This window comes from Eretmochelys imbricata, chromosome 6 (genome assembly GCF_965152235.1).
Source record: "Eretmochelys imbricata isolate rEreImb1 chromosome 6, rEreImb1.hap1, whole genome shotgun sequence".
In the NCBI taxonomy this organism is placed as follows: Eukaryota; Metazoa; Chordata; order Testudines; family Cheloniidae; genus Eretmochelys; species Eretmochelys imbricata.
Window position 1 is genome coordinate 1,217,115 of NC_135577.1, and position 14,514 is coordinate 1,231,628.

General features: G+C 50.5%; 1 protein-coding gene across 1 annotated transcript in view; it reads left to right on the forward strand.

The window, feature by feature from the left end:
* Positions 1-14,514, forward strand: part of LOC144265861 (prostasin-like) — a 363,252-nt gene that overhangs the window by 157,056 nt on the left and 191,682 nt on the right. The window contains 3 exon segments of the mRNA XM_077818911.1: positions 2,940-3,166; positions 3,169-3,210; positions 3,553-3,708. Of these exon segments, the coding sequence (XP_077675037.1) occupies positions 2,940-3,166; positions 3,169-3,210; positions 3,553-3,708 (425 nt within the window).

Sequence of the window (14,514 nt, forward strand, 5' to 3'; positions counted from 1 at the left end):
CCCCATAACCCAAAAGCAGTTCATATCCTCTGGGAGACCAGAGGGTTATGTTTTCTGGGCTCTGTCTGACAAGCCACTTTCATGGAGTCACTGGACCAATGCTCTGGAACTACTCCATATAAAGCCAGTCAGGACTCTGGGAAAGCATGCCTCCTCTCTCTGAGCATCCTGTGCCAGGGCAAGAAGCTTACACAGCTTTTACCTTCCTGGGTCTGACCTCAGAGCATTCAGCATCCCCTTCCATGCTGTGCACTTCCCGCAATGAGTCTGCCCGGGCTGGGCTCTAGGGAAGACAGAGGGCCCTGCACTCCAACTCCACAGTCAAAAGTGACTCTCAGCCAGCTGGTAAAAGTTTATAAGTTGACAGGAACACAGCATAGAACAGACCTTGATAACACAGACATCAGTGACTTTCAGCCAAATCCATCTTGGGGAGTCCTGGACCAGGCAGCCTGGACTCCCCATCTTCCAGTCCCGCCAAGCAGACTTCCAGCTTCCAGAAACCCAACCTCCAACACCCCCGTTGCTCCTCCTCCTTGTCTTTGCCTCACTTCCTGGTCATCACCTGGTTGCATCCCCCTCATGGGTCTCAGGTTACGAAGGGCACTGGTCACAGCATAGGTGCAGGCAGCTGGAGCAGCCTCACCTGCCCCAGAGGTCTCAGCCAAAGTCACACACCTCTATTCCCACCACCGAGGAACTGGTGCAGCCCACAGGGAAACTGAGCCACACACCGTATTCATGCAAAACGGTAAAACTCTCATCGGCTCAACAGTAAGACTCACATACAACATAACAAGGGAAAATCCCCACTTCATCACATCTCTGCCCCCTTTGAGACCGAACGGAGTGAGGTCACTTTAGCCAGTGGCCCGGGGAAGTTCCACTCCCACCATACCTGGTAACACTTTAACTCTGTTTCTTGTCTTTTCTCATTGTGCTCAAACCCCCACATAGTTAGGCAGAAGCAACACACAGTGTCTTGGTTCTTTGTTCACACAGATCAGTGTCACCCTTCTGCCAGGTAGAGCCAGCAGCAACAAGGGCCTTGTTTAATAGCTAGAGGTTCCTTTTCAACAATACAACACAAAACCGGCTCGAGCCCCCACCCAGTAACCTGGGACAATTACACACCACCCACTGGGTGTCTCTGAGAGGCAATACTTCCCCTCTCACAAGCACAGAGTCTGAGTGCAGTAAAACCTTTTAATAAAAGGAGGGATTTAACTCTGCATTAATTTGTGGAAACATCGCAACTAGGATTCATAAACATAAACCATGAGCAAAAGACCCACCCCCAAGTAAGTTGGGCACTGTCCTTTTCCCCTCAGGTTCTTAAGTCCAGCAACCCAAAAGTCCCTTTAACGTGCCCGTCCCTTCTCTGCCCCCCACTCACAGTTGCTGTCCTTGGCCAGTGCAGTCCCAGAGTTCAGAGGTTCGGCCGCCGAGTTCACCTCCCACCCTGGATGGAAGTGGGGGGAGAAGGAGGCACCTCAAACACTCTGCTGCTCAAGCACTCGCTAGTTGCCCCAATGGCCGATTAACACCCCTCTCTGCCAACTTCCCTGCTGGCCGCTCACCAAGATGTCTTCAGGGTCCCCCACTTCACACAGATTTCAGTGATTTTAGCTTAGTCAGGGAGCCTCACTCCTAGTGTACACTGGGCAGTCTCTTACAATAGAGACACTGACTCAAAGAAGGTTTATTATTTAGACCTTGTTATCAGTGATTTTAGCTCTGCAGCATGTAACAAGACTCTCAATAGAGTCTAAATTATTTCTTTTATTATATCATGGAAAGAGAAAGGTCAAATGGTGCATCTACCAGACCCAAGTACAAGTACCTACCACCAACCCTTTCTTCTTATGGCACTTTGGAACCCATGTCCCCAGCCTAGCAAGTGCCATTCAGTTGAGGGTGAGTCCTTCTATCAGGGTATGCCAGGAACAGTTCTGCTGCCCTCGGTTCACACAACAAGGGTAACACAACCCTTTATTACTCCTGCCCCAATAACAAGGAGACTGGGGATCCAACACCAGACACAAGTGATCATTTGGGCAAGCAATCCCATCATGCTGAGCACTTAGGCAGGGTGGGTGTGTCCATGCAAATGAGATCAGCTCCTGAAGTCCTTTCACACAGCTCACCGCTAGATGTCAGGGGAGAGCTCATTCAGACTCCGCTTACATTAGTAAGTATATAAAAGTATCAAAAGTCAAAAGGGCAAAAAAGTCTATCTCAGGCAAACATACAGGTCTGATAAGACATCAGCATCACTGACGTTAACCTACGTCAGCATGCAGCCACCGCAGTAATTACATCGCTTGTGCGTGGCTACGCTTTGCTCCTTGTGTCGGCGGTGCGTGTCCTTATCAGCAGGGCTTGTATCGATTGTACTGTCAGTGTGGGGCATTGTGGGAAGGCTCGTGAAAGCCATTAACAGTTGACGTAAGCAGCGCAGTGTCACCATTGACATGCATCAAACTAATTACATCGACCTTGTCTCTAGGCCGCTCACGGAGGTGGAGTTATTAAGTTGGTGCAGTGGGGCACTTACATCGGCAGCAGCAAAAGGTTAGGGAAGACACTTCCAGAGTCAGGTCGATGTGAGCTACCTTGTGTTACGTTAGTCAGAGCCATCCCATCCATAGGATAGACTGGGGCAACTTCCCTGGGCCCTGTGCTTTGGGGGGACCCGTGCTTCTGGACGTGAGGTCCAGGTTGGCCTGGGGGGTTAGCGGAGCGCCTGGTGCTGGCAAAAGTGAGCGACCCAGCCGCAGCCCACCCCACCCCGTTCTGCTCCATCCTGCCGGCTCCTGGTGTCGCTCGTGGGAGGGGGTGGAAGAGGTGGGTGGGGGTTTAGGGGAAGAGGTGGAGTGAGGGAGGGGCCCGGGCCAGAAAGGGGTGTTGATCAGTATTTTCTGCCCCTCCTCTCCCAGCTCTTTCCCTGACTCTGCGTATCGCATGCACCTGGGAGAGTACCAGCTCTCCCACCCAACCGGGAGCGCCTCTCCCGTGCGTCGCATCGTCGTCCACCGCGACTACAACCAGAACACGTCTGTCGCCGACATCGCCCTGGTGCAGCTGACGGAACCTGTCACCTTCACGGACACCATCCGCCCCATCGCCCTGCCGGGCCTCTCCACCCCGTTCCCAGCAGGGGAAAAGTCTGGGTCATGGGCTGGGGCCGCATTGGATGGGGCTGTGATGGTGAGGGGGGATGGGAGTGTGATGGATCTAAGGGGCGACTGAGGGGGCTGCTATTCAGCCCCTATTCCCGGGGGTGGCTGATGCCTCCAGAGTCAGAGAGGCCTTCCCTGGAGCTCTGAACACACAGGGCTGTGTAGCCACAAGAGCGAAACTGCACGTGTGCACACACACACAAAGAATCTGTGACGTTTCTGTGCATTGTGAGTTGCAGCCCCTAGACAGCGATGTAGCTCAGCGCTTGGCCAGTCTGTTACACTGGGAGAGATTTTCCCCAGCACGTTCCTGTCCTTTCCAGCTCCCTCGGCCTCCCACTATGCTCCATCCCCGGCTCTCTCGTTCCAGATACACTGAAGCCACCCAAGACCCTTCAGGAGCTGCAGGTTCCTCTCATCACTGTGCCGACCTGCAGAGAACACTTTGGGAAATGCAGCCATTGGATCAAAGACGACATGCTGTGCCCTGGGTCCAGAGGGGACCCTAGTGGCCCCTGCCAGGTGGGCTTCTTGGCTTGGGGGGCAGCCCCGGGGCTCCTAGAAATTATCTGGCCCATTGTTCTGTTTGCAAATATTGGCCCTTCGTCCCCCACTCTCAAAAAAGGCTCGCGTGGGTGATGTTCTAATTTGATCTTCCTCCGCATCTCATTGATAGAGAAAGCAGCTCGCCCCACAGCAGTGCATTCTAGGACATCTCACAAATCACCCTAGGATGGGGGGAGACTCTCTGAGCTCTGGGCCTGCTGAACTGAGAGGGTTAAACTTAACCTGAGCTTAATGCCAGAGAAAACAAACCTAACAAGGATGGTAGCTCTGCCCCAGCACTGCAGCAGGACATGGCATGAGAGGGAAACGGGTTTTATCCCCAGCTCTGGGAGGGGAGTGGGGTCTGGTGGGTTAGAGCAGGGGGCCTGGGAGCCCATTTTGCTGGGTTCCTGCTGACGGGCCTGTGACCTGCCCCATTGCCAACCCCCCCAGCACAGATAGCATGGGAGCAGCACCCCCCTCCTGAGCATGAGCTGCAGAGAAAGCAGAGCTGGCAGCCCCCCACCAGCTGGGGTGTGTATAGACCCCCCCCTTAGCACTGGGTGTGGGCCCCACGTTGCTGGGGTCTGCGGGACGTGACTGGGAGAGGCTGGTGGATGGAAGAACAGGGGTGCTTCAGGGGTGGGGAGGGCAGGGGGCAGGGGGTTATACCCAGCCCTTCCTGCAGCTCTGCAGCGCCCCCTTGGGTGACTGGGAAGTCGACAGGGAAGGGCCCTGTCGTTACTCTGATCTCAGGACTTGTGCTCTGAAGATCGTCAATAAATCGGCCTTGCAAATTCTGTCTCCTCCTGGTAGCAACCGTGACCTGCCCTGCAGCAGCCGGTGCCTCCTCCCGCTAGGGCCAGTCCTGCCACGGCCACAGCCTCCCACGGGCTCCACGGCTTGGCATTAGCTGTGGGATGGCAGAGTGCAGGCGCTCCTAAGCTTACTTTTACCAGCTTAGGTTAAAACTTCCCCAAGGTACAAACTATTTTACCCTTTGCCCTTGGACTTCCACTGCCACCACCAAACTCTATCTGGGTTTACTGGGTAACGTAGTTTGGACACGTCTTTCCCCCCAAAATCTTCCCAACCCTTGCATCCCACTTCCTGGGAAAGGTTTGGTAAAAATCCTCACCAATTTGCATAGGTGACCACAGACCCAAACCCTTGGATCTTAGAACAATGGAAAAGCATTCAGTTTTCTTACAAGAAGACTTTTAATAGAAGTAAAGGAATCACCTCTGTAAAATCAGGATGGTAGATACCTTACAGGGTAATTAGATTCAAAACATAGAGAATCCCTCTAGGCAAAACCTTAAGTTACAAAAAAGACACACAGACAGGAATAGTCATTCTATTCAGCACAGCTCTTTTCTCAGCCATTTAAAGAAATCATAATCTAACACATACCTAGCTAGATTACTTATTAAAAGTTCTAAGACTTCATTCCTGTTCTGTCCCCGGCCAAAGCAGCATACAGACAGCCCCAGACCCTTTGTTTTTCTCCCTCCTCCCAGCTTTTGAAAGTATCTTGTCTCCTCATTGGTCATTTTGGTCAGGTGCCAGTGAGGTTACCTTTAGCTTCTTAACCCTTTCCAGGTGAGAGGATTTTTCCTCTGGCCAGGAGGGATTTTAAAGGGGTTTTCCCTTTCCTTTATATTTATGACAGAGCAGCTCCTCCTTCTCAGAGCAATTGGCTCAGGCTCTCTGCAGACTCAGGCTTGTGGGCATTGCTGGTAGATCTCAGATCCTCTCCTGTAGTCATGTCACGCTGCCCCCAGACAATGGAGTTTCATTACTGGATGAATGGAAGAGGGACAGATGTAAGGGGGGGTCACAGTGACATATGGAGAGTGATGAAGAGAAGAATGAACGTGCTGAAGGAGGTTCTGGCATCATTCATCCCTGAGGGTTTGTAAGGGGGCTTATTCCTTCACCCACTTACTTCCCTGGTCCTTCTCGCATGAACAGAGAGCAACAATACCCGAAGTCCAAAGGTGCAAACAATTCGATGTTTATTGGGGTGAACTTCCAGCAAACATGATTCCAGTTTCCTTCCTTAGTATCCTCCTTCCCAGCTCTGACACCACAGAGCCTTACACCTGTGTCCCTGTTCCCATTCCTACCCTTAGCCAAACATGATTCCAACTTCCTTACTCCCATTCCCTGTTCCCATTTCCCCCTTTAGCAAAACATGATTCCAATTTTCTTACCCCCATTCCCTGTTCCCATTTCCCCCTTTAGCAAAACATGATTGCAATTTCCTTACCCCCATTCCCTGTTCCCATCTCCCACACCCACACCCTCACTGACTACAGATTATATAGTAAAACTTGAGTTCTGCTTAGCTATACCTTAACCAATCATTTTCCTGAAATTTAACTAACCAATCCTAACATATTGTAACATGATTATGTTACCAATTATATCCCACCACCTTAATTAGTTTACACCCAGCAAAATTAATTATACAGCAGACAGGAACAATCACAGAACCAGACAGAGATTATACAGACAAACAATAGCAAAGTGGGACCTATAATGACAAGACAATACAGAAGTGAGGATTTCACATCCCAGCTATTGATAAGTGAGTTCTTGCCAGACAGGATGCTATCAAACTAAGTTTCCTTTTACATTTTCTAGGCACTTCCCTTTCTCTGGAGGTGATAGGAATACAATCCTGTCCTGATAGTGCCTAACAGCCGAATAGCACCTGATTTCAATGTGACTAGTTTGGAATGTGAGGAGGTGACCGGTCGCTTCCCAGCTTATGGCTGCCCCTGCTGCTTAGCCAAAGGCCTGAGCCTAAGAACAGGGCCTCAGACTGTCACAGTAAGAGAAGGCCCTTACACCAGCAGACAGTGATTTTGATTCTTTCTTTTATACCTCTAGAACTAGCCAAGTGATAAGAATACACCTAAATTCTTAAAGTACAGGCCTTTGCAGACAGGCCTGAATATCTTTATCCTAACAAGGTTCAGGACTCCAGGCTCATGGCTTGGACCCCCAGAGCCCACATATCCCCATACAAATTCAGCATAGGGCACTGTCTCAACATAGACACCCAGTATTGGGCTGGCCACAGCCATCCTCCCAACTCACAACCCCCATCAGGAACCAGGCCCCATTGTGGTCACATATCAGCGGCCCCCCAGAATCCCTCTAGAGTGGCAGAGAAATTGGGATTACTGAGGGATTCCTTCCCACTCAAGGCTTCACAATCCATCCCTTTGGAGCTGTAGGCATGTGGACGACCCTATGGCAACACCCACATATTGTGGCCACAACAACATTAGAAGTGAAAGGAGCATGATGCATTTTGCTCCGCTCCTTTCTCTGGAGGAGGCATTGGTGACAGCGGTGGGGTTCCCTAGTTCATTCACAGCATTGACTGGGTTCATCCTCTGTTGTGCTACATAGAGGCACTGCTGGGGTGGGGCTCGCAGGACCCCCCAGAGTAGTGGGCCTAGAAGTTTACACCCTCTGTCAAGAGGTATATGGTATTTTCCCATCTCAGGCTTTCTGCAGACTCAGGCAGGCCTCTGTAAAAAGAAAAGGAGGACTTGTGGCACCTTAGAGACTAACAAATTTAATAGAGCATAAGCTTTCGTGAGCTACGGCTCACTTCATCGCTTATGCTCTAATAAATGTGTTAGTCTCTAAGGTGCCACAAGTACTCCTTTTCTTTTTACGGAAACAGACTAACACGGCTGCTACTTTGAAACCAGACAGGCCTCTGTTACCCTCCAGCCACGTTGTCCCTATTTTCTACCCAACTGTAAAGTCTCAACTTTTACTTTCAAAAACAGAAGTTGGGGCTCAATCTGCCTTTTTTAATGGGTGGGGATTGGGGCAGGAGTTTGTCTCCAAAAGTTTCAGCCAGCTCTAATGTTAAAGGAACAATGGCAGAGTTATCAGATTTTCATAGAATCTCAGGGTTGGAAGGGACCTCAGGAGGTCATCTAGTCTAACCCCCTGCTCAAAGCAGGACCAATCGCCAATTTTTGCCCCAGATCCCTAAATGGCCCCCTCAAGGATTGAGCTCACAACCCTGGGTTTAGCAGGCCAATGCTCAAACCACTGAGCGATCCCTCCCCCCAGTTCTTGTCTCCTTCCAACCTACAAAATTGTTTTCACTGGGAATGGCCAATTCCTGTGAATTCAGGAGAAAAAAGAACCCCAGAAGGAGTTAAATGTGGCCCAAGTCTTGGGGCGGGTGGAAGAGCAATGGGAGGGCAACTGGATCCGGGCACAGGAGCCTGCTGGAGAAGCCCGACCTACCGGGGCTAACCTCAGGAAATGGTAGGATTCTAGGTAGACAGACATACATACAGGCTGTTGTTTTAACAACTTTTTCTCTAATGCCACATTTCTGCTGCTAAATAAACAATGCTTCGCTTGTTTGGTCACTGGATACCACTCGTAAGGGCAGGACAGCACGTTTTCAGTCCTGCTAGGACACAAACAATGGATCCATGAGGGCTCAGTCTGGAAGCAGGCCAAGGGCATGACTCCACCACAGGAGAGGTAACAGGGACGACCCCTGCATAGATGCAGTGAGGCACAGCCAGCCCTGTACCCCACATGTCCAGGTGGGGAACCCCATGGAGGGATCCCTCTTTTGCCTTCTCCTAACGGTTGCCCATCAAGTCCCCTGCCTAATCTCCAGATACCAGCAGCTCCCCTCACTTCATAAAGGGCTTTGGGATCTTCCTGGGCAAAAGGTCCCAGAAAGACCTTTGAATAGGCAGGTTCCAAGGGATGTGATGCTGGACGTGTCAGCCAAGATACGGGGGGGCAGGTTCCCGAGGAGGTGAATGACCACGCCATGGGGGACTGGCTGGGATCCACCTGTGCGAAGAGCTAGAGCAAAGTGCCAGGCCCTTTCGCTGAGTGGAAACCCAGAACTGTCCCTCCCAGCCAGTGAAAGAGGGGTAGGCTGTGTGTCTGTCTGTGCTAATAATGGCCCATGACGGGGTGCACCCAGAGGCAGTCTCAGAGAAGTAGTGAGAGCCCTGTAACCAAGACACAGGGCAAAACAATGTATTTTCTCCTCCTAGCCTTATTCTCAGCTACCGCTGACCATGAGTTGGTTGAGTTCAGGATCCTGACACAAGGAAGAAAGGTAAGCAGCAGGATACGGACCCTGGACTTCAGGAAAGCAGACTTCGACTCCCTCAGGGAACGGATGGGTAGGATCCCCTGGGGGACTAACATGAAGGGGAAAGGAGTCCAGGAGAGCTGGCTGTATTTCAAGGAATCCCTGTTGAGGTTACAAGGACAAACCATCCCGATGTGTCGAAAGAATAGTAAATATGGCAGGCGACCAGCTTGGCTTAACGGTGAAATCCTAGCGGATCTTAAGCATAAAAAAGAAGCTTACAAGAAGTGGAAGATTGGACAAATGACCAGGGATGAGTATAAAAATATTGCTCGGGCATGCAGGAGTGAAATCAGGAAGGCCAAATAACACCTGGAGTTGCAGCTAGCAAGAGATGTTAAGAGTAACAAGAAGGGTTTCTTCAGGTATGTTGGCAACAAGAAGAAAGTCAACGAAAGTGTGGGCCCCTTACTGAATGAGGGAGGCAACCTAGTGACGGAGGATGTGGAAAAAGCTAATGTACTCAATGCTTTTTTTGCCTCTGTCTTCACGAACAAGGTCAGCTCCCAGACTGCTGCGCTGGGCATCACAACATGGGGAATAGATGGCCAGCCCTCTGTGGAGAAAGAGGTGGTTAGGGACTATTTAGAAAAGCTGGACGTGCACAAGTCCATGGGGCCGGACGAGTTGCATCCGAGAGTGCTGAAGGAATTGGCGGCTGTGATTGCAGAGCCATTAGCCATTATCTTTGAAAACTCGTGGCGAATGGGGGAAGTCCCGGATGACTGGAAAAAGCCTAATATAGTGCCAATCTTTAAAAAAGGGAAGAAGGAGGATCCTGGGAACTACAGGCCAGTCAGTGTCACTTCAGTCCCTGGAAAAATCATGGAGCAGGTCCTTAAAGAATCAATCTGAAGCACTTACATGAGAGGAAAGTGATCAGGAACAGTCAGCATGGATTCACCAAGGGAAGGTCATGCCTGACTAATCTAATCGCCTTCTATGATGAGATTACTGGTTCTGTGGATGAAGGGAAAGCAGGGGATGTATAGTATCTTGACTTTAGCAAAGCTTTTGACACAGTCTCCCTCAGTATTCTTGTCAGCAAGTTAAGGAAGTATGGGCTGGATGAATGCACTATAAGGTGGGTAGAAAGTTGGCTAGATTGTCGGGCTCAACGGGTAGTGATCAATGGCTCCATGTCTAGTTGGCAGCCGGTGTCAAGTGGAGTGCCCCAGGGGTCGGTCCTGGGGCCGGTTTTGTTCAATATCTTCATAAATGATCTGGAGGATGGTGTGGATTGCACTCTCAGCAAATTTGCAGATGATACTAAACTGGGAGGAGTGGTAGATACGCTGGAGGGCAGGGATAGGATCCAGAGGGACCTAGACAAATTGGAGGATTGGGCCAAAAGAAATCTGATGAGGTTCAATAAGGATAAGTGCAGGGTTCTGCACTTAGGACAGAAGAACCCAATGCACCACTACAGACTAGGGACCGAATGGCTAGGCAGCAGTTTTGCGGAAAAGGACCTAGGGGTGACAGTGGACGAGAAGCTGGATATGAGTCAGCAGTGTGCCCTTGTTGCCAAGAAGGCCAATGGCATTTTGGGATGTATAAGTAGGGGCATAGCGAGCAGATCGAGGGATGTGATCGTCCCCTTCTATTCGACATTGGTGAGGCCTCATCTGGAGTCCTATGTCCAGTTTTGGGCCTCACACTACAAGAAGGATGTGGATAAATTGGAAAGAGTCCAGCGAAGGGCAACAAAAATGATTAGGGGTCTGGAACACATGACTTATGAGGAGAGGCTGAGGGAACTGGGATTGTTTAGTCTGCGGAAGAGAAGAATGAGGGGGGATTTGATAGCTGCTTTCAACTACCTGAGAGGTGGTTCCAGAGAGGATGGTTCTAGACTATTCTCAGTGGTAGCAGATGACAGGACAAGGAGTAATGGTCTCAAGTTGCAGTGGGGGAGGTTTAGGTTGGATATTAGGAAATCTTTTTCACTAGGAGGGTGGTGAAACACTGGAGTGCATTGCCTAGGGAGGTGGTGGAATCTCCTTCCTTAGAAGTTTTTAAGGTCAGGCTTGACAAAGCCCTGGCTGGGATGATTTAATTGGGGATGGGTCCTGCTTTTGAGCAGGGGGTTGGACTAGATGACCTCCTGAGGTCCCTTCCAACCCTAATATTCTATGATTCTATGATTTTAGGGAAACTTTCCCCAAAACTTCAGCTGGAGGCAGACACCCGACCTGGGAAATTTCACCCCAAATGGTTAGTTTGGCAAAGTTATAGGCAACTGAAAACAGGGTCTTAAAATGGAAAGTGTCGGGCAGCCCTGACTTGTAGCCTCTCTACCACCCTCGCTTATAATGCGACAGAGAGAAAAGATATAGAGATCGAGACAGAGCTGATAGGGATAGCTAGAGACAGGGATTATAGATGGGAAATGGCTGGATAGCTGGACAGGGCACAGTACATACAAAGATCTAACTAGTTAGCTCGGGGTTTATACCACACCCATTCTCATGCTCTCCAGATAGTGACAGTGTCACACAAATATGCCCGTGAGATCATCTTCCTCACTGGGACAATCGTGCAGATGCTGACAAGTCAACTGACACAAAGTCTCACATGGGCAGGGTCCTTGCTAGGATTGTTTCCAGCTGTCAGTGGTGGCTGGTTTCTTCTTAGCTACGTGGAGGGCAGGATTTTAATTCAAGATGATTTTGACACATTAGAGAATTGGTCCAAAATGAACGAGAAAAAATTCCATAAAGACAAGAGCCAAGTGCTGCATTTGGAAGGAAAAATCAAATGCATGGCTACAAACTGGGGAGCAACTGGCTAGAGGGTCATACGGCTGGAAAGGATCTGTGGTTCCAGTGAATCACAAATTGAATCTGAGTCAAGAGTGTGATGCAGTTGCAAACCCCCCTAATGTCATTCTGGGCTCTGTTAACAGGAGAGTCGTATGTAAGACACAGGAGATGTTTGTCCCGCTCTACTCTGCAGTGGGGAGGCCTCAGCTGGAGCATTGTGTCGAATTCTGGGTGCCGCACTTTAAGGAGAAGTGGACGAATTGGAGAGAGTCCAGAGGAGAGCAACAAAAATTATCAGAGCTTTAGAAAACCTGACCTACGAGGAAAGATTGAAAGAACCTAGAGACAAGGAGGATGAGGCGGGACCTAATAATAGGCTTCAAATATGTGCTAGGTTGTTATAAAGAGGACGGAGATGGAACAGTCTCCATAGGCAGCACAAGAAAGCACCGGCTTAGCTGGCAGTGTGGGAAATTTACATTGAACATTAGGAAAAGCTTTCTAGCTATAAGGTTCTCCTCTCCCTGCCCTCCACGTGAAGCATTTTTGTCTGGGGCTAGTGTGCATCAGCTCCCCCAAACCACCTGCTTCTGGTCCGACAAGCACTGCCTGCCCGGGCCCCGCAGGCCCTATCTGGCTTAGAATTAGGCATCCACTGACCCCTGCATCCTCCAAGTGTCCCCCTGGAGCATCCAGCCCCGATCCACTGGACAGGCACAGAAGTACCAGGTGTGCTGTCCCACAGGGAGGCTACACAGCAGCTGGAACAACTTCAGCTCAGAACCCACGCTGTGCTTAACGGTAGCAGAGCACGGAGATACAGATGTAGAGAAAGCAAGATTATGGCCATGTCTACATGACCAAATGAAGTCGACCTAACTTATGTTGGCCTAGAGTCACCGCAGTAATTGCTTCGCTTGTGCCTGGATAGACTTTGCTCCTTGTGTCGGCGATGCAGATCCTCATAGCGTCTGTATCGATTGAACTGACAGTGCAGGGCATTGTGGGAAGGCTCACAACAGTGGACCGCAAGCAACGTAGCATCTACATTGACAGTGTGTCGGCCTAACTACATCGACCGTGACTGTATGGAGGAGGGGGAGATTGTGACAGGTTGGGTCACAGAGACCCTCTTGGGACTGTCACCTGAGGTGCTGAGACTACCTCCAAGCCCGTTTTCCCTGTTACACCTTGGGACTTCTGAACTCTGCCCTGTTGAGCCAGACACACTAGCGTGCTGCAAACACAGACCCAGGGCTGAACCACATCCCCCAAAACTGCAGGCTTTAACTGAAAACCACTTAGCAGGTACTCCTATCTCCAGCACCCAGATACCCAGTTCCCAATGGGATCCAACCCCCAAATTAATCAGTTTTACCCTGTATAAAGCTTATACAGGGTAAACTCATAAATTGTCCACCCTCTATAACACTGATAGAGAGATCTACACAGCTGTTTGCTCCCCCGGGTATTAATTACTTACTCTGGGTTAATTAATAAGCAAAAGTGTTTTTATTAAATATAAAAAGTAGGATTTAAGTGGTTCCAAGTAAGAACAGACAAAACAAAGTAAGTCACCAAGTAAAATAAAGCAAATACGCAAGTCTAAGCCAATACATTTAAGAAACTGATCATAGATGAATTCTCACCCTGGAGACGTTCCGATAAGTTTTTTTCACAGACTGGACTCTGTCCAGCAATCACTAACACCCCCCGCGGTTACTGTCCTTTGTTCCAATTTCTTTCAGGCATCTCCTTGGGGTGGAGAGTCTGTCTCTTGAGCCAGCTGCAGACCAAATGGAGGGGCTTCCAAGGCCCTTTATATTCTCTCTCTTGTGGGCCTTTGTTCTTCTTTGCAAAGTCACAGCAAGAAGATGGGGTTTGTAGCCACCTGGGCAAGTCACATGTCACCAGGGGAGCCAGTTGTGCAGCCCGGGAATAGCCGATGGGCCAGCCCAGCGGCAGTCTGGGTAACTGAGAGGCAGCAGAGCAAAGGAGCAGCTGGATTCAGCCTTAGCTCACAGTGTCTGGTGCAGGAGGAGCCGTGGGAGAGCCGTTGCACGTACTACAGCGGGAGCAGAGGAACTCACAGCAGCCGAGCGACTGGTGACGCCTCCCTGTCCTAGCTGCTGGAACCACTATAACAGGGCAGGGGGTAGAGCCCCGGAGCTGCCAACAGACCAGAGACCCTGACTTTCCTGATCTCCTGGAACCCCAAACTGTGGACAAGGAAGTTGGGGAGACATGAGGTGAGGGTGGGGGGCAGAACAAACTGTGTTCAGGGTCCCATTTGTTTGGGACTGTGACTGATGCAGCCTGAGGTACACAGCGGTGGAAGGCGTAAAACCGTAAATATACGTCCCCAGTTCAACCCGGCCCTTCCCTTTTCTCTCCTGCCCCCAGCAAAGTTCATCCCTTCAAACCTCAGTGCTGGCAAGTGGGTGCAGACTTCCCTGGCAAAGGTGCCCAGAGTGGCTACAGCTTCCCAGACAAGAGTGAGAACAATCGACACCTTCCCGCCCGGCCCGGCCCCGCATTTACAGTCAGGACCAGCCGCAGGCCTGCGCATGGACAAAGGAAAAAGCACCCATGGAAAAACTCTGAATCAGGCAGGACTCTTGGGGCTGAGCTGAAGTGAATGCCCTGGACCTGAGCAGTCTGAGCCTGTATAAGAGAAGAAAAAGGGGCCCAAGATGGGATCTGTCATGGTCTCAGGTGATGCTCTGCCCATAGGAGGGTCCCATGAGAGGTGGGTACCAGCCCCTCTTCCCTGGCCAGCCAGGCCACGGGCATCGGGATCCCTTATTAGACAGGAAAGGAGCTGGGTAATACAGGCAGGCTAGCATTGAAGTTT